General features: G+C 51.5%; 1 protein-coding gene across 2 annotated transcripts in view; it reads right to left on the reverse strand.

The window, feature by feature from the left end:
• Positions 1-3,043: 3,043 nt before the first annotated feature.
• Positions 3,044-24,651, reverse strand: part of HLF (HLF transcription factor, PAR bZIP family member) — a 49,245-nt gene continuing 27,637 nt past the window's right edge. The window contains exons 3-4 of one of the 2 annotated variants that reach the window (XM_036340512.1): positions 12,318-12,538; positions 3,044-7,270 (exon numbers count right to left, since the gene is read on the reverse strand). In XM_036340512.1, the coding sequence (XP_036196405.1) occupies positions 7,052-7,270; positions 12,318-12,538 (440 nt within the window). In that variant the 3' untranslated portion in view covers positions 3,044-7,051. The remainder of the gene's footprint in view (positions 7,271-12,317; positions 12,539-24,651) is intronic. The other variant, XM_036340513.1, reaches the window with a different exon arrangement.

The following is a 24,651-nucleotide window of genomic DNA, read 5'->3' on the forward strand; positions in this document are numbered from 1 at the left end:
AGCCATGCCGGCCAGGCAACAGACCATAATTTTTGACCCCTGGGGTGGTGGGGAGAGAAGCCCCAGGGTGAGGGCTGGGGAGTCAGCACCCTGTCAGGGGCTTTTATTTATTCAAATTTATCCAAAACTCATTCATTATCTCGGAGGGAGTTGGGGTATGTTTGCCAGGCGTGCAGGAGACACACGGATGGGCTGGGGTCAGCACAACCCCCTTAGGGAATGAGGGCTGTCAAAATACGGCCCCCTTCCTCTCTGCATTTGGACAGGGCTTGCCTCAGTTTCCTTACTGATCCCACCCCGAGCACCTCACAGGGCTGCTGGAAGGCCACCTGAGCTACAGGGGAGGGAATGCTCGGCGGTGCCAGGCTGTCCAGACGGACGGGGGGCGGGGGGGGGGTGTCCTCGTCGCGTGGCAGGGCACCGTGTTCCTCCCCTGAGTGCATCCTCCGCGAGTGAGGGGTTCATGAGGAGACTCACCCTTTTCCCTCCTCCTCCCACCCCCTTCTCAGTCCCAGGAGATCACCCAGAGAAAGCACAGCATTGATTGCTGCTGAAGAAACCTGGCCGGTAGCGGACCCTGTGACTGAGGCTGGGGGCACCATCCCCGACAGGCCTGGCCGGCAGGGTCATGCTGAAGATCACAGGTCGCCAAGTCCTTATATCCTGGGGCCCACTTTCAGGAGGGGCTTCAGAATTTCCAGCTCGAAGTGGCTTAGGGGCTGCCATCTACTTGGGAGAAGAGGTGCAGCTAGAAGAACTTGAAGCCATGTTAGTAACACAGACACCCTGTCCAGAGGAAAAAGGAATGGGTTTGGTGAGCTGCTGATACATATGTTTATATATATATTTATTTTTATATATTCACTAGAGGCCTGATGCATGAGAATTCATGCACGAGTAGGCCTTCCTTTCCCCGGCTGCCGGCACCGGCTTCCCCCTGGCACCCGCGATCTGGGTTGCTTTGTTCTGGCCCCAGCTTCATCTGGAAGGCTGTCTGGAATGATGCTCAGAAGGATGTTTGGTCTAATTAGCATATTACCCTTTTATTATTATAGATACTAGAGTCCCTCAGCCTGGCCTGTGAGGATTGGGCTGAAACTGGCTCTCCAATATCCCCTGTGGGGTCCCAGATTATGAGAGGGTGGTTCTCAGGTGATCCACCCCAGAATCGGCTCCCTCCTCTCTGGTTCCGGGTGCGTCACCTGAGAACCACAGCTGCCAAGTCACTGCAGCTCGACAGCTCTTGGGTTGAGCATCTGCCCTCTGGTGGTCAGTGTGAGTCATAGCTACTGGTCAGATGGTTGAGTGGTCAGATGATCACTTAGGCTTTTATACAGATAGATATTTACATATTTATATCTGCTGATATAGATGTTTATTTATATATATACTAGAGGCCCAATGCATGAAATTTGTGCATGGGGGGGTGTGTCCCTCAGCCTGGCCTGCACCCTCCCCAATCTGGGACCCCTCGGGGGATGTCTAACTGCTGGTTTAGGCCTGATCCAGGACGGCTGGCTCCTAACGGCTTACCTGCCTGCCAGCCTGATCACCCCCTAACTGCTCCCCTGCCTGCCTGATTGCCCCCTAACCGCTCCCCTGCCAGCCTGATTGCCCCCTAACCGCTCCCCTGCCAACCTGATTGCCCCCAACTGCCCTCCCCACCCCACCAGCCACCTGCTCCTTCTCCTTAGCAAGAGACCTGTTTTCCGTCCTTTTTGAAGGAACAAGTGGTCTGAAACATTGAACTGGAAAAAGTGCTCTGGGCACATTCTCCTTTCTGGGCTCCCTCCGAGGTTGTTGATTGCGGGCCTGGGACGAGCGGGCACCTGCACGTTGGTTCTGTCATTATTCCTCCCCACAGCCCTCAAGGGTGGCGGTGAGAACGGCATTTCACAGACATTTCACAGGAGATTTAGCTTCCAAAATGTGTAGTAGCAGTTCAAGGTCACATACCTGCTAAGTGACAGATCTGAGTCCTCGAGCTCCTCACCGCAGAGTCCCGGTCTCGTGCCAGAGACGCCGAGTTCCTTGGCCGGGACCGCAGCCTCCCCAGGTGGCTCTGCTAGGCTGCCTGGGCTGGAACCACTCTGACATCAGCCTTCCTATATACTCCGGGGTTTCATTCCATCTTGCATCCCAGACTCCTGTGGGGGGCGGGGGCGGGAAGGGGGAGAGGGGAGGAGAGGGACTCCACAAGAAAAAAATAAATTCAGTTATACACGAAAACAGCGTTCACTTTCAGGAAATGACGGACTTCCTGGAGCTTATACGTGGATTCCACCAAGGGTCATGAACTCGAATTAAGGCTGAGCCTAGAAATCCTTGGCTCCTGGTTCGTGGCCACACGTGGGAGTTAGCTGGGCCTTTAAAGAATTACTTCCTGGCTCCACCCCAGTTCTACCGAGTCAGCATCACTGGCTCTATACCCTGTGGTATGTTCCCCAATGATTCTTGTATATCCACCCAGGAAACAGACGCTGGGCGGGAGTTTGAAACAGACGCCGTGGCGCTAAATCAGGGGTGGGGAACGTGCAGCCCGCGGGCCATGTAAGGCCCGGGAAACCACTGGGTCTGGCCCTGCCAAAGCATTAGAGGTGAGTTAATTAAATGTTTGACCAAATGTAGCAGGCTGATGTTTAAGGTGATAATTCTGTATGGCCCACGAAGGATGTTATAAATATCCAAATAGGCCCTTGGAAGAAAATAGATTCCCCACCCCTGCTCTAAATACTACCCATTCAACGGATGAGAAGTCATTTCTACCTGTGTAATGTTCGATCCGCTCTTTACCTCCCCGAACCTTCTATTTTGTCTTCTGTCAAACGGGAATAACGGCCGTCCCTACCTCATAGGGCTGAATATTCCATGGGAGTGTTTAGCACCGGGTCTGGCTCATAAATATGCAAGAAATGTTTATGTCTCGCTAATGATGTAGTAGTATTTTATCATCTATGTAACTAATCTCTGTAAATGTTCTCTTGGCGATAGAGTTGGGAACAGAATGTCATTTCTAGCAGACTGTCAACAAAAATACATGAAAGAAAGGAAAAAAATTCAAAGTTTATTAAACATTAAGGATAACAGATAAAGGTTTGCGTTGAACAGCATAAACACAGCCCATATCATGGTACACAATTAAACCGACCTCCTGTGAACTTTTACCTGTTTAGCGGATGCAATCTTTGTGGTGTTGCCAAAAAGATAATGGTAGATTATTGTGATGTTTGGTAAGGTGCTCCAAAATTAAAGATTTTTATGTTTTGACTTAAATAGTTACACACACACACACACACACACACACCCCTATATACATTTGGCCCTCTGTGAAATGTACTGACTTTTGTGCCAAGTTCAATTCATCAAGATCGAGGCTAAGGCTGTGCTCATTTTTTTAAAAATGGTATTATTGCCAGCAGGTGGGGTTCAGTCGACTTACAAACTAGGAGGTCACGGTTGGATTCCTGGTCAGGGCACATGCTCAGGGTGTGGGCTCCATCCCCAATGTGGGGCGTGCAGGAGGCAGCCGATCAATGATTCTCTTTCATCATTGATGTTTCTATCTCTCTCTCCCTCTCCCTTCCTCTCTGAAATCAATAAAAATACATAAAAAAACAGGCTAAAGAAACAAAACAAAAATAGACCCAAGACCTTGTCAATGCACATGCAGAATTATTCTGAGCCCCTCACAAGACCAGCGAGCTGAAAGGAAGCACTGGGATACCTAGTACAGCGTCCTGCGCAGCCCACGCCAGAATCGCCTCTGCACCCTCCTCCAACACAGGGCCTTCTGCTCTAAGCGACGGTGTTGCAGGTGCCCTCCACGCCTGCAGGGGCAAGGCAGCCACTTCCTCAAGAGAAGGAGAGGGCCACTTACAGCCCGCCCGCCCCCGCCTGCCGCCACAGGTAGCATGGGCAGGACAGGATGAGCAATTCCGGCCTTTCTCTGCAAGTCTGGGCCGAAGAAATGGCGATGGGACCTCAGCAGGAAGCCCTGGACCACTCATTCCAAATCGTGTCTAAAGGATGTTGGCACGCCACCACTGGGCTTCATTGTTAATGGCCAAGTAACTGATCTCTGAAAGATGCTTATGAGGAAAGGGGGGAAATGACAGCAGGACTGTTAGAATAGCTGCAGTCTGCAGAACTCCTCTGACTCCGGTGGACTGGAGTCATGCCACACTGGGCCACGGCCCCCCACGCATTTAGCAGAACTGCCTCGCTCCCAGGTAACTGGCCTGGGCGGAAGGCAGCGAGTCCAGGAGCGAGTGCTCACGTGTGTGCCGTGGCAATGACCTACATATAAGGCACCTGTGCAGACTCCAAAGTTCAAAATTGTTGAAGATGAGGTAGGCTTCTGAAACCTTTCCTGGCACGTGAAAGAGTACGTTTTATTATGATCATTTTATTTCTTCTGCAGAAAACATTTGTGATGCTCATTTGATACAAACAATCTAATTTCAAGAAAGACCAACACTCAAATGCAGTTTTTGTTGTTTTTTTTTGGGGGGGGGGGGGCGCTACCATTTTATACATCAATGGATTGGGTGGTCCGGGGTATGCTCCCTTCAACGTCACCACTTACATATATCATTTGTCTCTGCTTTAGAGAATAGTGCCATTTAACAATTATGGCAATGAGCCTCTTTTCCGATAAAAAGGCCAACCCTGGCTCACTTGTGTGTCTTACTGAATATCGCTTCTTCACATCGGCCTGAGATCGCCCAAGGTCTTGCTTGTTTCTGTTGTGAGTGATTCACCTGAGCACTGCATTTCAGTTCCAACACTCTTCCATCGCCCACTGTCCTCTGTCGCCTGGGACCGAATGAATACCTGGTGGGAATACCCGCCCAGCCGGGTTTCCCGAGACTCTCACACCACGAGACAACTGCTGGCGGGCTGACCAGGAGCCCACCGGGTCACTAAAGAATCAGGTACTCTAGACGCAGGAAACTAGGAAATCTCACGGAGGAAAGGGTGTTTTAATCCAGCACAAAGTGTTTCTTTGTAATAACAGCAGAATCTCTTGACATGACACAACTGAGCAAAACGGAAGAACTATCTTTAAAGTCAGAACATCCATCAAGTCATAAGTCACACATAGCACCGATATCGACCGCCAACTGCCTAAGACGCGCGTGCCCACGGGAAGGACTGAGCTGCGCGGGGTGTGTGCAGTGAGATTCCAGTCCAGGAAGTCATCGTTTTGAAGTGAACATTTTTGTGGCAGATGCTTTCCCTAAAAAACGCGGTAGCATCCAATAAATATTTGACTAACATCCATTTTGTGCTTTTTGGGTGACGTTCACTGACTTCTTTCTGAGACCAACTAGGAAACAAGACACCTCCTTCTATATGTTAGAGCGGGATTCAGCACAGCGAGCCTCGATACTGTCGTGAAATTTCCAAGCAGAAAACATGCTGATGTGTCAGTGATAGGCTTACAATATTAAAGACATCAAAACCCCCAAGCCCTTCTCTGTACAACGTTGATGAATATATATATATATCTTTGCTATATAATTTCAAAACATGGACTAGTTTTCCTTTTCTCTTTGCTCTATATAATATATGTCTTCCAAAATACATGGTCAGTATTTATATCTGAAAAATACTGTACAAAAAAAGAACTTCCTATAATTACTCTGTATAAACATTAGACAATTTCATCATCTCTCCTTTGGGTCTATAGTAAACAGTTAAACTGATTGGATTACCCACAGTTTGTGACAACACCACCCCCTTCTGAGATACACCAGTGTCTTTTACATTCATTTCTCAGAAGTCCACATTATAAAAGCACATACGTTCAAAAGCAAACAGGATAAGAGCTGTAGGCTCCAGAATCATTAATTTATGAAGCATTCGAAAAGGGCACCGCTAGGAAAAGGGGTCATACAAAACACCAACTCATTAACGTAACTGATGTTTAAAAACAGCCAGGTAGAAGTCACAAAAATATATATATTACAAAAAACGGGGGAAACTGAATCTTAATGGAGTTGTTGGGAATATCAAGAGGGCTATGGAAAAAGTTAACTATAAAAATGGGGTGAGGGGGGAGGGTTATGGGAGAAGGGAGAGAACAAAACCAAACATATCCATGTCAAAAGCCATTCCCAAAATGCACTTTTTTTCTTTCTTTTTTTTTTTGGCTCCTATGCTGATAAAGTAGCCCTTCCTTCTCAGACCTGCCATTTCCCTCTACTTCCCTGTCCTGGGTGGGGATGTTCTGGGCATGCTCAAATGCATTGCTGTCATTTTTGTTTTTTAAAAGAGGGTGGAATTCTCAGGGAGGGAAAATATCCTACGTCCACTAGTAATACTCAGGCAGCATGCTCTAGCGTACAATAGGATTATTGCTTTAGGTACAGACAGTGCAAACACACACTCTGTGGTCTGTGAGAGTACTCTTATGGATCCGGGGTGGGCGGAATGACAGGAAACTCAGTGGGTGGCACGATAAGTAAATATGGGATCTAATGAATCTAAACAGCACTTTCAATGCGAAGACGATGATCATCCAAACTGAAAAGATGAGGAAAGCGACCTACAGCTGAAGAGGGCGCGGAGTAGTGCTGGGTTCTTTTGTGCACCGTGTTGGCATGGTAACTTACAGCCGGGTCTTGAAAACTGAGAGCTACTGTTCTCCCAGGGCCCTTTCGGTGGATCCAAACACAGGGTCCTGGCAGAGCAGGGAAGAGCGACCACGAAGCCGCGTGGAAAGGGCAGGAGTGGGGAGGAGGAGAGGGGCAGGAAACCCCGCCGGAGGTCTCCATAGTCCAGTAAAAACATGGCACCTTTCTGTTTGGGGAGCTAAAAGAGGATGAGAGGGTTCTCTGGAAATGGCAAGTGCAAAGGAACGCACACCGCTGGCCACACGCGCGCTCAAGCCCGTGCGCCCAGCGCGCACACGCCACAGCGGGAGTCAGTTGTGTTGATTGATGCCTCCGGTAAAGTGCTGACGTCGGGAAGGGCAGGTGGGGTGTGGTGCTGTCATACGGGGAACGCAGTGTCCATCTAGTCCAAAGCCAGCCCCCTCCACACCGTCCTACAGGGGCCCGTGCCTGGCCTCGTACTTGGCCAGAATGTTCTTGCACTTGCCCAGCTCCTTGCGCAAGTCGGCCACCTCCTGGCGCAGGGCTGAGTTCTCCTTCTCCAGGAAGGACGCGCGGATGGCGATCTGGTTCTCCTTCAGCCGCCGCGCGTCGCGGGAGCGCTTGGCTGCCATGTTGTTCTTTCTGCGCCTTGCCCAGTACTTGTCATCCTGCTCGGTAGGTGCAGAAGGGAAAGGAAACAGGATATTAGATTTCGGCAGAGCTGAGGGCCTCCGGGCGGCTGGCGGGCCTTGGGGTTGCGCCCAGGCACCAGCCCAGGAGTCTTAATCTGCGGCTCCTTCCTTGACAGTCTCAGCAACCCTGAGTGGAGTCCGTGGGCCATGGCCCCCTTCCCGGAGCAGGGACCGGCCTGCCACCACACACTCCTACCCTCTGCCCAGCAGGGCATGTGCCCCAGGAGGAGAGGTCGGAGGCTGAGAGAAAGCAAGGGGCGCCCCGCACACCCTAAATGGCATTCCAGATTTCTCCACTCTTTTTGCTGAAATCGTTATTTTTTGAACTCTTCTCTTCCATGGGCACTCATATGCTTTTTTAAAAATACATGTTTTTATTGATTTCAGAGAGGAGGAGGAGGAGGAGGAGAGAGAGAGAGAGAGAGAGAGAGAGAAACATCAATGATGAGAGAGAATCATGGATGGGCTGGCTCCTGCACACCCCCTACTGGGATGGAGCCCACAACCCAGGAATGTGCCCTAACCCGGAATCTAACCATGACTTCCTGGCTCATAGGTCAAGGCTCAACCACTGAGCCACGCTGGCCCAGCCTCATAAGCTTTTGGATTTAGGGTTGACACAATATTGCTGGAGGGCAACTGGGCAACATCTGTCAGCTACTTCAATGCACGCACTACTGATCCAGCTACTCCACCTTGAACGTCTCCTCCTGCTGCCACCTGCATGCGTGTGCACATAGACACAGGCATCATGTTTACTGCGGCGCCGTTCGCAACAGGAAAGAAGTGGGGAGGGGAACGTAATTATTGGTAAGAGATTTGATAACTAAATACTGATGGTGAATACTCTGCAGCTATTAAAAATGATAATCCAGTCGAACCAGAAAGATGTCCATGATAGACCATGATGTGGGTGGAAACAACAGTAATCTGTACATAAATGTGTGTGGCCTCATCCCACTCTGGTTAAAAAAAAAATCACAATATTACGTATCCGTACAAAGAGGCCCAGAGTGATTGATGCCAAGCTGTGAAAAGTGATGCCTTCAGAGGAGGATTCGAGGGAGGGGTCCAAGGAGAAAGGGGGGATCTTTAACTTCTCAGTTTATACCCTTCTGAACTGTTGGCATATGACACAATGGGCATGCACATTTTGGCAATGAAAAACAGAAATTGAGAAAAACCCACCAAACTTCTACCTGCCACCACATCAACATACTCATAGTGGTGGCTAGCATTTAAATAATTTACTCTGATTTCCTGTTTCACGGGTCTCTGTGCATTAATTAGCCTGAGTAATGTTTAACTGTGGTCAACAAGAAAGCGGTCCCTTCTTCCCCCTCCCCCCTCCCGGCTCCTCCTGCCAGAAGAAAGGAAAACACTCCTGGGAAGACTAACACTCCTGGCAAGCCTTCTTTTAGACCTTCCTGACTGATCTGTGGTGTCACCTGGTGCATTTTGCCACTCCCCCTGCCCCCGCCCCTCTTTTCAACAACTGGCAAGAGCAAATCGCTCTGGATCCTGGCAAGCCTGGGTGCAGTTACATGCCACCCAGAGTAAGTGGGTGAGGCCAGTTCTCACCCTCCCCCAGGATTCCAAGGGGCAGTTGGCACTGGACGAGGTCACATGGGTTGGGGCCAAGGCTGTAAGCCAGGTCCAAGGTCAGTGGCCCACCCCCATACCGGCCCCTTACCCTCAGCAGACACCCGCCCTAATCAAGGACAGAAGGTGTGAGACGGACAGCGTGTGCAGGCACCTCTGTGGCTTTCACAAGCTGGAATTTTATTTACAAAGCGCTCTCAGCTTTCTATATATTTCATGATGATATGTAACAAACTGGGAAAACAAAAGACCTTCGTACTGGCTGCTACCAGAACTGTCCTTAGAGAGGACTTAGCTTGGGCAGGTGTGCAACGGCTGTTGGTGGGATTTGTTATTTTGCTTCCAAAAGGGAGCAGGGGGCTGGAGGAAGCAGAGGGCCACGCCAGTGGATGAGAGAGGCTAGGAGGAGCTGGGGGAGTGAAAGGTTTCCCAGGGCTGAATGGGCCCAAGTGTAGCCTCTGGTATAGCCCCCAGTTGTTTGTGTTACTTCGATGTAAACCCCAATTCCCCCCCGCACCTCCCCTCCCCGTGGTGAGTCAGGAGGTCTGCCAGCCTTCTCAATGCTCCTTGGAGTGTGGTTTCCAAGGTCATTCAAAAGAGAGGCTGACTTAGGATGTGTCCGAACCTGCACCCAGGGCAACAGGCGCCCACGAGGTGTGGAAGGATGTGAGAATCACCCCCTGGGATACTGTAGAAGCTGTGTGTGTTGGGGGGACAGATGGGGTATAGGCCATGGACTTGGTTTGTGACCACATCATAGGGCCCAGGGAGTCACCAGTTCACTCAACCAACTTCTCTGTCTCTGGGAGCTCTCACCTCTGAGGCGGTTACACCCCCAGCCTCCCCCGTCCACACCTGGAGATGGGTTAGGAAAGGCGAGGGATGGGGACAGGAATGGAGGGAGGATGCAGAAGGCAGGGATGATGCAGGGCTGTCCTGGCGGAGAAAAGCCAAGCTGCCACCCTTTGTATTGCAGGAGACTGAGGGGCTGATACATTTGGCACCACATCCCCTGTCCCCTTCTCCTCCGCCCCCAGGGGCAGATGCCACCTGGCTGCCCAGTCACCCTCACCCAGCAAGGACCGACCCCTCAGTCCTCTCCCATCATCTTCCTGATGCCTCCTCCTCCAACCAGGCCAGCATCCCTTCTCACCAGACTAGAAGTGCCTGGAGGGTAAGAAACAATGCCAGGACCAATTCACCTCCGCATCCCCAGCCCCTGACACAGGGCTTGACACACAGCAGCATCACAGGGCCCAGGGAGTCACCAGTTCACTCAACCAACTTCTCCGTCTCAAGTGAAAAATATGTGCCAAGTGAATGAATGGATGTTGCAAAGTATGAAGATATCAAAGTGATCAGAGTCTCAGCTGGGAGTCCCAGTGTGCCACCCCTTCACCCTCCCAGGGGACGCATGCTGACCCAAATGCCTGGCTCAAGGGAGGAAGCACGGGCAGCAGTGGGGAAGGCCGGTTCACTCAGTGGGTTTGCTCATCCAGTGCTGGGGCCACAGTCCGGTCTCCCCCCAACCCAAGCTCAGAGCTTCCCGCTTCCCACGAGCGCATGGTCTGTGGCCCGAGGCTTCCTCCCAACTGGAGAAATCCAAGGACACGTGGCAGGAGGATGTCGCTGCCTGCTCCCACCTTCCGCGGGAAAAGGTCAGGCCTGGCTCTGACAACAGTGAGATGCAGAATCCCAGCCCAGAAGGTTTCCACGTGGTCTCTCTGTTGCCAAGGTTACCTGGGATGTTAGGTAGGCTTGCCCTCTGCTTTGACCTTGTAAATTTGGAGACCCTACGAAGGTCTGGCTGGGAGCTACATCTCTTACTTGGCAGCATCCGTTCAAACTACCTTCCATTCAAAAGGAAATCCAGGCCGAACGGGTTCCTGGGTTTAGTATAAGAGATGAGCTCTGAAACACAGCCGGACGGCTACGCGCACAGGATGAGAGAAACCATCCAGTCCAAAGAAGATACCTACTCGCCCAGGGACCTAACCCGATGGTGCCCCTTCACACCCCGTCGTAGGCTAAGCAGCAATTCCCTGGCCAGGTTAGATGTTCTGGTGTTTTATTATGCACTTTCCTCTTCTGATTCTCAGGGGAACAGCTCCTGGTCTGTCCCCCAGGAACCCCTGTTGTAGCCCCTGCAAGGGCAACGCGCTACAGTGACCTGTTTGGAAACTAGAAGACTCGGGGACCAGGCTAGGCCTTCCTCTACCTAGCAGTGAGCAGTGCTCACCTATCTCACTTTCTGCTTCTCCATTTCTTCAACTACAAAAGGGTAGCTTGGTCTAGTGAATCTCCGAGGTCTGCTCAGCCCTGACAATTCTGCATCCCTCCAGGTAATCTCAGGTACGGAGATGATAGCAGAGATTCAACTCTGCCAGGCACCTCCCCTCCAATGCTCTTTCTGGATGGAAAAGTAGAGGTAAGGAGTCTAAGCCAGTCCCAGGACAAGGCCCCAAACTCCCATTTCCCAGCCAAGGAGCCACGCTCCATCTGAACCAGACTGAGGCCTGAGAGATGGGGGTCAGACATTAGGAAAGGGTTAATGGATTACGCTTGGTGCCAATACCTTGAATGTAGATAACCATATCTTCATTGTCCATATGCTTGGAATGAAGCATAAACACACAAGTCTAAGCAACAGCTAATCAAAAGTGGTTCTAATTTAATGCCAGTGGACATGCAACATTTTAAAGAATTCCCTCCCTAAGGTTCATTAAATGTGTCAGAATAATTTTAAGTTGCATCTGACTTCCCAAGATAAACCTACGTTCCTTTATAAATCATGTGTCCCTTCAACACAGCAGAGAAAAACCAACTTGGAATTAACCTTTTGTTGAGATATTCAAGTGATCATTATTTGAGGTCCAGAGTGAACATTAAAAGAAACAGTGTCAGGAACCCACCAGCTTCTTTAACAAAATCCCGCCTTGGTCACCCGAGGTTGGCCATGTGGAGAGGGGTCCTGTCTCCAGCTGTTGTTCCCCGAGGCCCTCCGGGAAAGGACAGCAATTAGTTATCAATCAATCCCCACAGGGCATTTCCCTTGGAAGACTGGGAGGCCAAGATGCCCTTCCCCAGTGATTTTCTCTCTTTCCAACCTTGAAAGGTTATAGTTTGATTTTATTGGCCTTTCATGTGTTTCCTTGCAGACTGCCTCCTTCATGGGCTGCAAATATCTCCAACATTGTATCGCTCCTCCTTCTTTCTGGGCATTATCGAGACATGAAAGGCATGTTTCAGAAGACACCCAGCGAGGAAGCAACTTGCTGAGAGTCACATGCCAAGAAATAGGATCAGAAATCAAGAGTCCTTTGTTCACCAGCTTGTGTGATCTTCCCGGGGTCACCCTTTTAATCCGCCTCTTGAGCCTCCCACTCTCCACCTGCCCATGGCCTGGTTACCAGTTCCAATTTACCTTCAGATCCTCAGGGATGAAGACTTTGCGAGCTTTCTTAATCATGGGCTGTGGCTTCAGTTCTTCCTCGGAGAACTTGCGTTTGCGAGGGTCAAATATTTCCTGGCCAGGGATGCTGGACAGGGCGAGGTCTGCTGGGTCCGGCTCATAACCCACCGGGACCTGGATGGTGTCGGGATCGATGGGACTCGGTGTATTGCGGTTCGCCGGCAACAGCTGACCTGGAACAACACGGGAGTTTCAATTCATCAACACCCTAGGGCAGCGGTTCTCAACCTGTGGGTCGAGACTCCTTTGGCGGTCGAACGACCTTTTCACAAGGGTCGCCTAAGACCATCCTGCATATCAGATATTTACATTATGATTCATAACAGTAGCAACATTACAGTTACGAAGTAGCAACGAAAATAATTTTATGGTTGGGTCACAACATGAGGAACTGTATTTAAAGGGCTAGAAGGTTGAGAACCACTGCCCCAGGGAGACCCAGTAGACACAGCTTGGTGATGCTTCAAGGTGAGTGACAAGTCTGCGTGTTACTGATATCCGACCCTAACCCTGTTCATCTTATTCATCCCCACCATGTTCCTGGGAGCACCACTGAGCAGGACTTCACTCAGATCGTGCACAACCAAGACCCACAAACACGTGGTCACAAACTAAATTAAAAAATACCTGTGTTCAGCCCAGCCGGCATTGCTTAGGGGTTGGCAGTTGACCTATGAACCAGGAGGTCAGGGTTTGATTCCCTGTCAGGGCACATGCCCAGGTTGTGGGCTGGATCCCCAGTAGAGGGCGTGCAGGAGGCAGGCAATCAATGATTCTCTCATCATTAATGTTTCTCTCTCTCTCCCTCTCCCTTCCTCTCTGATATCAATAAAAATATATTAAAAAACAAACAAACACCTGTGTTCATTCTTTTTTGCAACACATCCATGTATCAGCTCCATGCCAGGTGCTACAGGTACAATGGCTAGAAATATATGACTGTTACCTTCAAGGTTTTCCAGGCAAATCAGGGAACCAGACCAATAACTAGCCAGTGAGGACACAGTGATGGTGCCCGAATGGATGCCAACCTCACGTGCGTCCAGAGTGTGGGCAGCAGTGCGTGGGCAGCAGTGCATAACAGGGAGGTTAGGGGACGTTTCCTAGAGATGACGCCTGGCATAGCCGCATCTTGAGACAAAAGATAATTAGCCCGAAAAGGGAACCTGGGCATAAACACAAGACAGACGGTTACATTTCTGAGGAACCACAGGCAGGCTTGGTGGCTGCAGCACTGAATCAGAGCACACGTGGAGGGGCGAGGTGTCAGTGAACTAGGAGCAGGAAGGTGGGCAGTGGGGTGATATAAAAGCCCTGAGTGGACATCGGTGAAGGGTTCTGAGCACTGAAGGGGGCGCAGAGCTGAGCTTTGGAGAGAAGACTCAGGTGGCGTGAGGGATGGACTAAGGGGGCAAGGCTGGGGTGGGACACCAGCTCCCAGGCCGTTGTGATAACCCACGCACGCACGCCGACGACGGGCCCCGGGGACAGGCTCCAGGGACATCTAACGAAGCAGGAAGGACATAGTGGAGACGGCCTCACTTCCACTTGAAGGTCCTACAGGCTAACCCCCGGAAACGCACCGGTTCCACTGGACAGCAGGGTTCCTGAGTTTCATGGCGCGTCTCCCTGGTGAAATGAACTCCCTAACGGGCCACACTGTTTACGTGGGGAGCTCTGAATCTTACTTCTCGTTTCGCCTGAAGTTTTCAATCGCTCCTTTCAGGCCCTCAGGATAAAGGGGTGGACACGGCTCAGCTCTGCGCGGCCCGTCTCCTCCTCTTCCTCACGGCCAGTGGCTGGGCAGCGTGTGCGTGCCCTGCAGCTTCCATTAAAACTCACCCCAGGTTGAAGTGCGCAGCCAGGGGCTTGCATTCTAGCAAAACTGTGAAACTGGGCTCGTCTGTCTCCTGGAAAGGCCTGGTGGGGAGCTTGCAAAACGAATGTTCTGGGTGACCTTCCAGCCCCCGCTCCTCGCTGAGCTCCCTGTCTCCTGTTTGCCAAAGGGGAAGCGAAGGGCCCCCCAGGCGCTGGCAGAGGATGGAGATGTTGGCAGAGGCTGAGCTGGGCTCTGGATTGGACCGTGTCGAGCTGGATTTGATCTCGTGCCTCTTGACATCGCCTCAGAAAGCGAACCATGTCTGAGTCAAACGGGGCTTTTATTTTCCCTTTGGAATTTCTCTTTGAACTTAATAACATAGCTCCCGGTGCCCCGTGTCTATGACCACCTCCCCACTCCTCCCCCAGCGCACGCACACTCACACAGGCGTGCACACGCTTCTCCTACCCTCTGCAAGCCTCTCTTAACTAGTGTTTCCTAAATCGAATGGCTCCAAGTTACTGTGACTTCCTCCCTAGTACCTCAGTATTCTGTTTGTTATGCTATATTAAAAGTAGTAAAATGTTCTCCTTTATTACTTTATAAATGTTAAGCTTTACACACACACACACACACACACACACACACACACACACACACACATCCTCCTCTACCAGACCTCATGGTCTTTCGTGGTTGATCTGTTTCATGCCCACCCCCCTCACCGTGGTCCCTACATCAGAGTCCAGCTTCTACAAAGAGTGCTGCTCATTAACGGTGGCCCTTGGTGAGCTGGTCTCTGACGTCCATCCCTGGGCATTCTGACAAGACCACTTCCCGCCCTAACCAGTTTGGCTCTGGATAGAGCATCGGCCTGTGGACTCAAGGGTCCCGGGTTCAATTCCGGTCAAGGGCATGTACCTTGGTTGCGGGCACATCCCCAGTAGGGAGTGTGCAGGAGGCAGCTGATCAATGTTTCTCTCTCATCGATGTTTCTAACTCTCTATCCCTCTCCCTTCCTCTCTGTAAAAAATCAATAAAATATATTTAAAACAAAACAAAACACTTCCCGGTCAGGCAGAGCCTTCCTCGGCATTCCTTCTCTCCAGGCCTTTCTTCCGATGAAAGTAGCCCAGCCCTACCTGCAGAATAGGGAAAACCGAACTGGACCCCAGACGAGGCCCATGGCTTCCTCAGCGTCAAAAACAGCAAAGGGCAAAGGACCTGAGCAACACAGCGGCGTCCCCCTTCTCCCCAAAGCTACCCTCTCACCATCTTGGTTATCCACATTTTCTACTGAATTAACTTGGCTGGACTCATCTCCCCAACCCCCCTTATTCCAAATGTCAAGTCTCACTGGGTAATGGGGAGGAGGATCTTTACTTTTTGTCCTACCTTCTGTGGGTTTGCAAAATTGTAATGTAAGAACTCTCAATTTGAGAATGCATCATTGCATAACTTTTAAAAAATCACCAAAGATGCTCATTGCAACATTTAAACAAATGCAGAAATGGGTCATGGAGCCATCCTCTCCCTTGTCCCCCAACCATCTTGCTGCCCCTTCGAGAGGTGGTCCCCCTTAACTACCTGTGTGAGCCTTTCAGACCTTGGCTGTTGCACAGACATGCTATGACTACCGTATGTCTTCCATAACGCTTTCCATATACCAGGCACATCTCCCGTGTTAGTGTAAAGGAAGAGAACGCCTTTGTTCTTCTCAAAGGTTCAGAAATTTCCTCACTCTCCAACGAACGGGTTCTTAGGTATGTGAGCACTTTTGTAAAAAAGATTCCACGAAATGGCACTGCTCATGCAACGGGCATGTGCGTCTTATGTTGCCAAACGTTCTGCTAAACTGTCACATCTATTTACACTTGCACCAACACTTACGAGAATGCACTTCCTCAGAATTAAATATTCATTTTCTAAATGTTCCCAATCTGATACACATCCAGACACCAGCTCGAACGCCACCTCCTCGGCTCCCCGGCACCGTCCCGTTTCATTTCCTTACAATACTTGTCTCCACCCAGAATCATCTTTCGTGTCTGACATTTCTTGACCACCTCCCTCCGCTCACACGGAAGCTCCACGGGATGGGGACCTCGTCTCGTTGGCAGGGGCATCCCGGTCCTGAGGTAGAGCACACACGGAGAGGAAGCTCCGTGTAAACGATGGGGTCACCGGAAATAAACACTCCCAGGTCCCAACAAGGACACTTGTTGGAAACAGGGACTTTTCTTCTTTTTATTTATTATATTTTGCAAATTATCTATCATAAGTATCTTTTACTTTAAAAATCAGAAAAAAAAACATGATTTTCAAAAAACGGACTTTGCTTACTTTGCATGTAATACGCTTGGGGGCTATGCCAAACATGGCCGAGAGCAAAGGCTCAGGAAGGAAGAGGGGAGGGCAGGAGCGGGAGGAGACCGAGGGGGCAGCAGGCTGGAGGAAGGAGAGAAAGAGAGAGAAAGGAATTGAGAAACCGAAGAACCATCAGAATAAAAGAAGGGAAGGAAGGAGTGAGGAAGGAAGGAAAAAAGGAAAGAAGGACATAACGGGGAAATAAAGAGAAAGAGGATGAGAAAGAAAACGCTCAGGCACAGGTTAAAGGAGGCGTCCCCTGAACCCCAGCAGCTGGGGATCTGTCCAGACGCCCCTACTTTCCAAGTGTCCGAGCCTCACATGCTGCTGCGCTGACATTAAGGCGACAACGGATCTCACACACACACACACACACACACACACACACACACACACCCACACACACACACACGCACACGCACACACACACACACACCCACACACACGCACACCCCCCCCCACACACACACACCCTCCTTTGCGCCAGCCTCAGACGGTGCCCAGTGGGTGCTGTCCAGGACTCCAGCACAAACCACTGAACGGCCTGCTGTAAAGATCGCTTTGGTCTGAGCGGCCCTTTTCCAACACCTCTCTCCGCACAGTAACCGCTGTCAACAGAAACACGGGTAAAACTATAGGCCAGTTCAAACCAGTATGCAAGCAATGGAAGGGGTCCATCTGTTACCCTTTACTGAGGGGTGAACGCGTGAAGTCCCGGGTGGAATCACCCTGAGTCACAGCCATAGTGTCTGGGCGGAGCCCTTGCCTCGCCAGCCGATGTATTACTTCATTTAATCCCCACCACAGCCCTAGGAAGGTGGAATCATTGGTATTTCCATTTTCCAGACGTGGAAATAAAGAATAGGAATAGTATAAGACAAGTTCAGAAATAATCATTTGCCTGGGGCTGCCCAGCTGGTAGAAGAAGCAGGGACTAACCTTACCATCTTTCTGACTCCAAAACTCAAGCTCTTTTCTTTAAAAATAATATATTATTTATTTTAGAGAGGAAGGGAGAGGGAGAGGAAGAGAGAAACGTCAACGGTGAGAGAAAATCATTGATCTGCTGCCTCCTGCCCACCCCACACTGGGGATCGAGTCCGCAACCTGGGCATGTGCCCTGACCGGGAATCAAACCGTGACCTCCTGGTTCATAGGTCAATGCTCAACCACTGAGCCTTGCTGGTCGGGATAAAATGCAAGTTCTCAATCATGGAAATGGCCTGAGGGAAGCAATGGACTTGGTGCACCCAAGTGAGTCCTGGTGGGGGCCTGGGCAGGCGCCTAACTAGACCATGGCACTGAACCCTCAGTCCACACTGCAGGGGGTGGGTGCCCCCCACTTTCTGCACGAGGAAATGGGGGTGGGGCCAGAAAGCTAGAAGGCCAGGTGCAGTCCAGTCTCGGTCCATTCCACCCACAGCCCATGCTCTTTCCCATCCACTTCGCTCCCCTCAAAGGGGCAGGAGAGGAAGAAAGGGGAGGACCCTGCAGGCCCCTCCTCTCTAGATCCACATGTTCCTGGGCAGCAGGTGGTCCCCCCCCAAAAGGCAGGAATAGCCTCATGGTCAAGAGCCCTCAGGAAGTTATAGGCAACCAGTACCCCATTCCCTTTTCCTCTCTTCCTTCTTTCTTTTTTCTAAAATATACTTTTATTGATTTCAGAGAGGAAGGGAGAGGGAGAGAGAGAAATAATGATGAGAGAGAATCATTGATCAGCTGACTCCTGCACGCCCCCTACTGGGGACTGAGCCCGCAACCCAACATGTGCCCTTAAAAAGCCTCTGATGGCTGAGACCTGCCTCTTGGGGGAGGGGGAGGACTCCTGGCTAAGAGGATGTCTCACATAGTCTCTCAGGGGGCTATGAAGCTGGCTTCCAAGGGCGTGGCACAGGGAGGCAAGTTGTACGTCCATGCCCTTACATTATCAGTATTTCCAGGAACGCTTGCTTGGCCCGTTCGAGTGAAGAAAGGCATTTGGGACTCTGTGCTGAGGTTCTGCTCTGGCCTTCGTCCCTCCACCTTGACCTGCCCTGAGACGCATGGCTCATCAGCAGGTGCAGACAGATGTGGACTCATCATGGCTCTGCCCCTAAACAGCTCTGTGGCCCAGGGCCTGTCGCTCCAGCACGGAGAGTCCCGTTCCCTCGTCTGTCAAGTGGGGAAATGATATCATCTCACAGGGCTAGGTGGGATGGGCAGTAGGTGGGAGGGCCCCTCCAGGGCTGTGGGGGCACGCCTCCCCTCACACACTCCCCTGGCTCCCACTCTCCTCCACCTGCAGCCCGAGAGAGGCCTGTGACGTCACCCGTGTGACCTCGTGTCCAGGACAAGCCCTCTGTCCTGGGACTGTGCAGGTGCCCATGGTGCCCGGACGTGACTCAGCAGCTCCTGCCTTGGCAGGCGCCGGGGCTGGCTTAACCGGCCTCTCATTCCGAGCGCGTTTATCATCACGCTCCAGGCCAGCGTGTCAGCAGGAAACCCACCTCCTGGAACTGAGAGGTGAGACCAGAGGAGCTCAAACCATAGACGTTTGGAGTCAGGTACACAGGATGCAGCAGACGTTCCAGCTGTGGTCAGAGCTCGTGTGGGCCCTGACTTCTCACCATGCCCCGAGACAGCCCCCTCTCCCTGTCTCCTTTCCCGGTAGCTGCCCCAGCACCTCAGGGCACAGAGAAGTAGCAGATGGGCCTGAAATGAACTCCCGGTGCCTGAGACTATGGCCTGCATCAGATACAGTTCAGAGCTTGCAACACTGGCTCCCTGAAGTGGGTATGGAGGGTTGTGAGTGGGAAACAAGAGGCGATGTCCTTCACACACACACACACACACACACACCCCGCAGGTACGGAACTGCAGTGGGAAAATGCAGGCCTCGTTTCCTTGTACCATAGGGAATGCGTGGTGAGGGGAAGGCCTGGGAAACAGACGGTCACGTCCCAGCCAGCTGCCCACTGGCTCTGAGTGTTCGAATTCCTCTGTGCTTTGGCGGTCCTGAAAGCATAGAGGCCCAGTCCCTCCCTAGGCTGCCCTGGCGACAGTGGCTGTGAGAGCCAGTGACCATTTCAAGCTCCCCACGTCCACACACCGGAGGCCAAGCCACAGGAGACATTTGAAGGTTCAAGTGGGAGCTCCAGTCCAGCGTGTGTCCGAGGCCGTCCTCAGACCCCCTGGGGCGTGGGCACAGTCACCCCGCAGAGGAGCAGGGCGGGGGGCTGCTGCTTTCATGTCCATGCTCACTTGGCCCTGGGTGGACTATGTGTCCCCCACCAGCCGCCTCACTCTGCCCTCCGACGTCCCTAGAAGCAGGTCAATGGGTACCCCTTGCCTATGGCAAAACTGAGCACTGAGCAATTCACTGGGCATCCGAGGATGGGGATGCCTTCTTCTCCAGCAGAGAAACAAGCTCGCCCGTCCCTGGAGTCTATTTCAGAGGCTCCTTCCTTTTCTGATGCCAACGTGCACCCCTTGAATCGGCACCACGTGGGCCCTGGGGGCCTCCTTAATTGTCTGAGTTGGTGAAAGGTGCAGGCCCAGCCATCGGGAACCCGCACTTTCTGAGGTGCTGCCACGGCGGATGATTAAGCTGACTGCCCTCCTCCGGGCAAAGTTAAATTTTCGTTTGAACACAGAGGAGAGAGTGGGGCAGGGGACGGGATAAGTGGCACGGTCCTCGCACCCACTGAGAAGCAGGAGCCCACGGTGAACAAACCGCCCGCGCTCTGCCCGAACAACACCCTTCCTCCTCTCCCCAGCGCCCCCACCCCCCACACCAAGCCGAACAAACATAGGAAGAAAAACAGGATTGTTTTAAAGCCCGAGCTTCCGGATGAACACGAATAGCATTCAGGTGTGTCTGTGGTGGTGCGGTCTCTCAAGGAGATCCACAGAAACGCTTTCCTGTGCGCGTCTCCAAGCTGCGCGCCCACAAGTAAACACGCTTTTTCCAACGCTGCCTGGCCTTGGCCCCTGGCCAGCGCCCCGTGCCCTTCTCTCACCCAAGTTCACAGAGTCCCCGCCGGCTCTGTGCGCCGCGATCCCTGCCTCCAGTCTGCGGGCATCTCGGAGCCATATTCAGCCTCCAGACTCCCAGTGACCACACTCTCTTCCGGGACTCCTGGGGCCTGGGAACAATTTCTCCGTCCTGTCAGTCACCCACACACCTCTCAGGCAGGAGGGAGAAATGAACCCCGGGCCAGAACCCCCGCACCCCAAGAGCTGTGGGAATTTGTGGGAATCCCTGGCTTCAGTGAATCCTGGGATGAGAGTCTGGGATGAGAGCAGAGGCTCATTCGGACTCTAGCAATACATGTTCCCGGACGTTCCGTGGAGGTTTTCCTTGGTGGCTCAGATCCCGGTCATAGGGCAAGGGCAGGCCCGTCCACGGAGGACTTGGCCAACTGCAGTACCTTCCGAACTGGTCTCCCTGCCATGCAGTCCTGTCTGCCGACACGGCCAGCAGGTTGCTCTTCCCAGGACATCTCTACCATGATCAACGGTGGTCGATGGCTTCCCACCGCCTCCCTGTCCACACTCCTTGTCTGGCGCCCGAGAACCTCCACTCTGAAGCTCCCATCCCGTGTTCTCTGTTCCCGCCAAACGGGTCTGCCTTGTTCCCTGGACATTCTTCCCTCACATCCTCTCCACCTCCACCAGGCCGACCGTCCATCAAGTTCAAGTCAAGCCTTCCTCCTCCTGACTGTCCCAGGGTCGATTACAACTTCCAACGTCCCTTACATTTAATGTCTGTATCACATTGCACTTGGCATATGCCAGCCTAGAAGATTTATCAGATTAAATGACTATAATTTTGAAGCAATAGCTATTCTCAAACTAGATGGGAAATCATGTCAGGCAAAGTCCTTGCCAATACCTTGCCCATAGATTATGAACAACCCAACCGGAATGGCTCAGTCGTTGAGCATTGACCTGTGAACCAGGAGGTCATGGTTTGATTCCCGGTCAGGGCACATACCCGGGTTGTGGGCTCGATCCCCCGTGTGGAGTGTGCAGGAGGCAGCTGACCAGTGATTCTCTCTCATCATCGATGTTTCTATCTCCCTCACCCTTCCTCCCTGAAATCAATAAAATTTTTTTTTTTTAAAAGTACAAATAGTTGGAAGAGCACACTCAAATTAAGGCGAACTCCAAAGCCCTGTCTACACTTCCACCTCCACCCACTCATGTCCACCAGCCAAAGGAATGCCAATGGCTAGTGTCCGGCGATTTCCCTCACGCAGCAGCAGCCACTTCTACCCGGGCAGGGACCCCGGGGTGCTTACACGCTTCTCGGGACATCGGGTGCCTACTTTCCCTTCTCTGTGGGAGTATTTTGTGAGGCGTGTCTGCATCTTGAGATGCTGAGCAACCCAGCCTAAGAGAGGTCTTTCCCTTTGCTGCCTGTGCACCAAACCTCAAGTTCCCACGGTCTATCTTTTTTTATTCTTGGTCCTGCGAGTGTCTGTCTGGGGTGCCTGGGCTATGGAGGCAGGGAGGATGGTAGGGGAAAACCTGTAGAGACCCCCTGGACCACCTGCAATTAGAAAGGTCTGTGCCATGGGCTGTGTGAATAACACGGAATGGGGACGTTTTCTCCATCTTCCTTAATGATCATTCAGAAGGGTTACTGAACAAGTGTTGCTAGGCAATAGGACTTGCCTGAGGAGGGGGGGTGGGGGATTATGCTAAATCAGGGATATGGATCCTGGGGGGAAAATCAACTTAATTCTACGAAGTCAGCTGGTAACTAAACAAAATGGACTTGTGCCCCCAGCGTCTCATTTGGGGGAAGGTGAGTAATGGCCTAATACTGCAGCCCAGGCAGCTGCTACAAGGCAGACTAATTTCATGAATTCACTGCACGAGGCTAGTCTTGCCCACTGGCTCATACCTGTGAGACAAGGTGTCACGGGAGGAGTTACATTATAAAGCAGGGGCAGCTCGGGCACCAGTCATTGAGGCAGAGAGAAAGGGAAGATGATGGAGCAATGTAGAGAGTTTATAGCCATCTGTAATCTGAATCAACATTCAGTGGGCATGCGCCTGCTTTTCACGCTCACATGCAAACCAAAATTTGGAAAAAGGTGGGCACTCAGGTTTTCTCAAAAAAATTCAAGTCCCACCCACATAGGAGAACAGTTTCTAGTCACTGATTTAGACCAGGAGTAACGATGGAGCGGTTTCTTAAATCCGCTGGTGGGGGAAGAGGGGAGACGCAGGTACATTTAAGACATATATGTTTTTCCTTTAAAAAATATTGGTATTGATTTCAGAGAGAAAGAGAGAGATAGAAACATCAACGATGAGAGAGAATCATTGATCAGCTGCACCCCTCACACTAGGGATCGAGCCCGAAACCCAGGCATGTGCCCTGACCGGGAATCGAACCGTGACCTCCTGGTTCATAGGTTGACATTCAACCACTGAGCCACGCCGGCTGGGCTCAGGCACATTTCTAAGCCAGCCGATGGTCCCACAGTTCTAACATACACTGGAACAACACTCAATTTCTTAGAAATGTGTCATTCTGGAAAAGCTGGGAGTTTTCCAGCTTGCACTGGGGTTTGCCGAGCAACCCCGCCAGGCCCCTACTGGTGTTGTCTAAGGAGAAATCTGTCTGGGACCGGAATCCGCTCTGTGCTCCACAGGCACGAGGTGAGGTCTGTGTGCCTCGTGGGTGCACAGGAGCCAGGCGCTAAGCCAGTATCAAACACTGTGCAGGATCTGAACTTGATTGCATGCTTTCTCCTTTAGCTTCTGAAGCAAGTGCCCAGCGGGACTGTGCGTGGGAAGGGAAATCCCATCACATGCTGCAAAGCTTCCATGGACCCGGAATATTGCACCGCCTCTGAAATCCTTTCCCATTCCAGTGTTTTGATCAACCCGACCCCATCAGTTCAGACTTCCTAACCCCAGGCTCCTTCATGGAAGGCAGGCGCTCTTACCTAATCAGGGCCTGAGTGGCTGGAAGGGAGGCCACAGTGAAGATATGCATGCAGGGCACATGCAGATGAGGGGGGAGGGGCGGAGTCAGCTTCCTCAAGGAGGAAAAGTTAGATGGAGACAAATGGTCTTAGATGGGTGGGGGGCAGGTAGAGGCGTCACATGCTTCCCAGTTGGGGACACTGTCCTTGGCAGCAGCTCAGTAGACAGGGACCCACAGAAGTGGGCAAGGCATGACCTCAAGAGAAGGGATCTCTGAAGGTTAGTGACCATTGTCTGAAACAGGTTGTGAAGGTCAACTACCAGAATAGCTGCATAACATGGGCAGTTCTTAGAACAGGTGTTCTGGAGAACAAAAGTCCATTTTCTTCCCCTTTCCTTCCCTCCCTCCCTCCCTCCCTTTCCATCTATCTATCTATTATCTATCTATCTATCTATCTATCTATCTACCTATCTATCTATCTATCTATCATCTATTGAGGCCTACAAAGCAAAGGAAAGGAGACCATCCCCAGACTGGCAAGTTGTGTATCAGCCCGGGGACTTTCATGCTGAAATAAGATAAAGAGCAGTTTTTGACTTTTCATCTACTCGAACTGTACCAGCTTCAATGGAATCTGAGGCAACACCCAAAGAAACAAAATCATTCTTTCTTAAATGGCTATAAGAAGAAATGGATGACTAAACAATACAGAAACATGAGAAAAGTACCCAACTGGCCCGGCTGGCGTGGCTCAGTGGTTGAGCATCAACCTATGAACCAGGGGGTCCCGGTTCAAATCCCGGTCAGGACACATGCCCAGGTTGCGGGCTCGATCCCCAGTGAGGAGGGTGCGGGAGCAGCCAATCAATGATTCCCTCTCATCATTGATGTTTCTCTTTCTCTCTCCCTCTCATTTCCTCTCTCTGAAATCAATAAAAATATATTTTTTAAAAGTACCCAACTGTACGTAGGTGTTACTTCTCTGGCTCTCAGAGCTTTACTATGATCGGATGTTAATTACAGATTCACTTAGTGTGTGTGTGTGTGTGTGTGTGTGTGTGTGTGTGTGTGTGTGTGAAGGAAGACCTGCAGCTTAGCAGGAAACGGCGAGCAAACAGGGTTCCATTTCTCCCCATGGACCACGGTAAGGGAAGCCCTGCCGTTGGGTCTGAAAG

This window comes from Myotis myotis, unplaced genomic scaffold (genome assembly GCF_014108235.1).
Source record: "Myotis myotis isolate mMyoMyo1 unplaced genomic scaffold, mMyoMyo1.p scaffold_m19_p_17, whole genome shotgun sequence".
NCBI lineage: Eukaryota > Metazoa > Chordata > Mammalia > Chiroptera > Vespertilionidae > Myotis > Myotis myotis.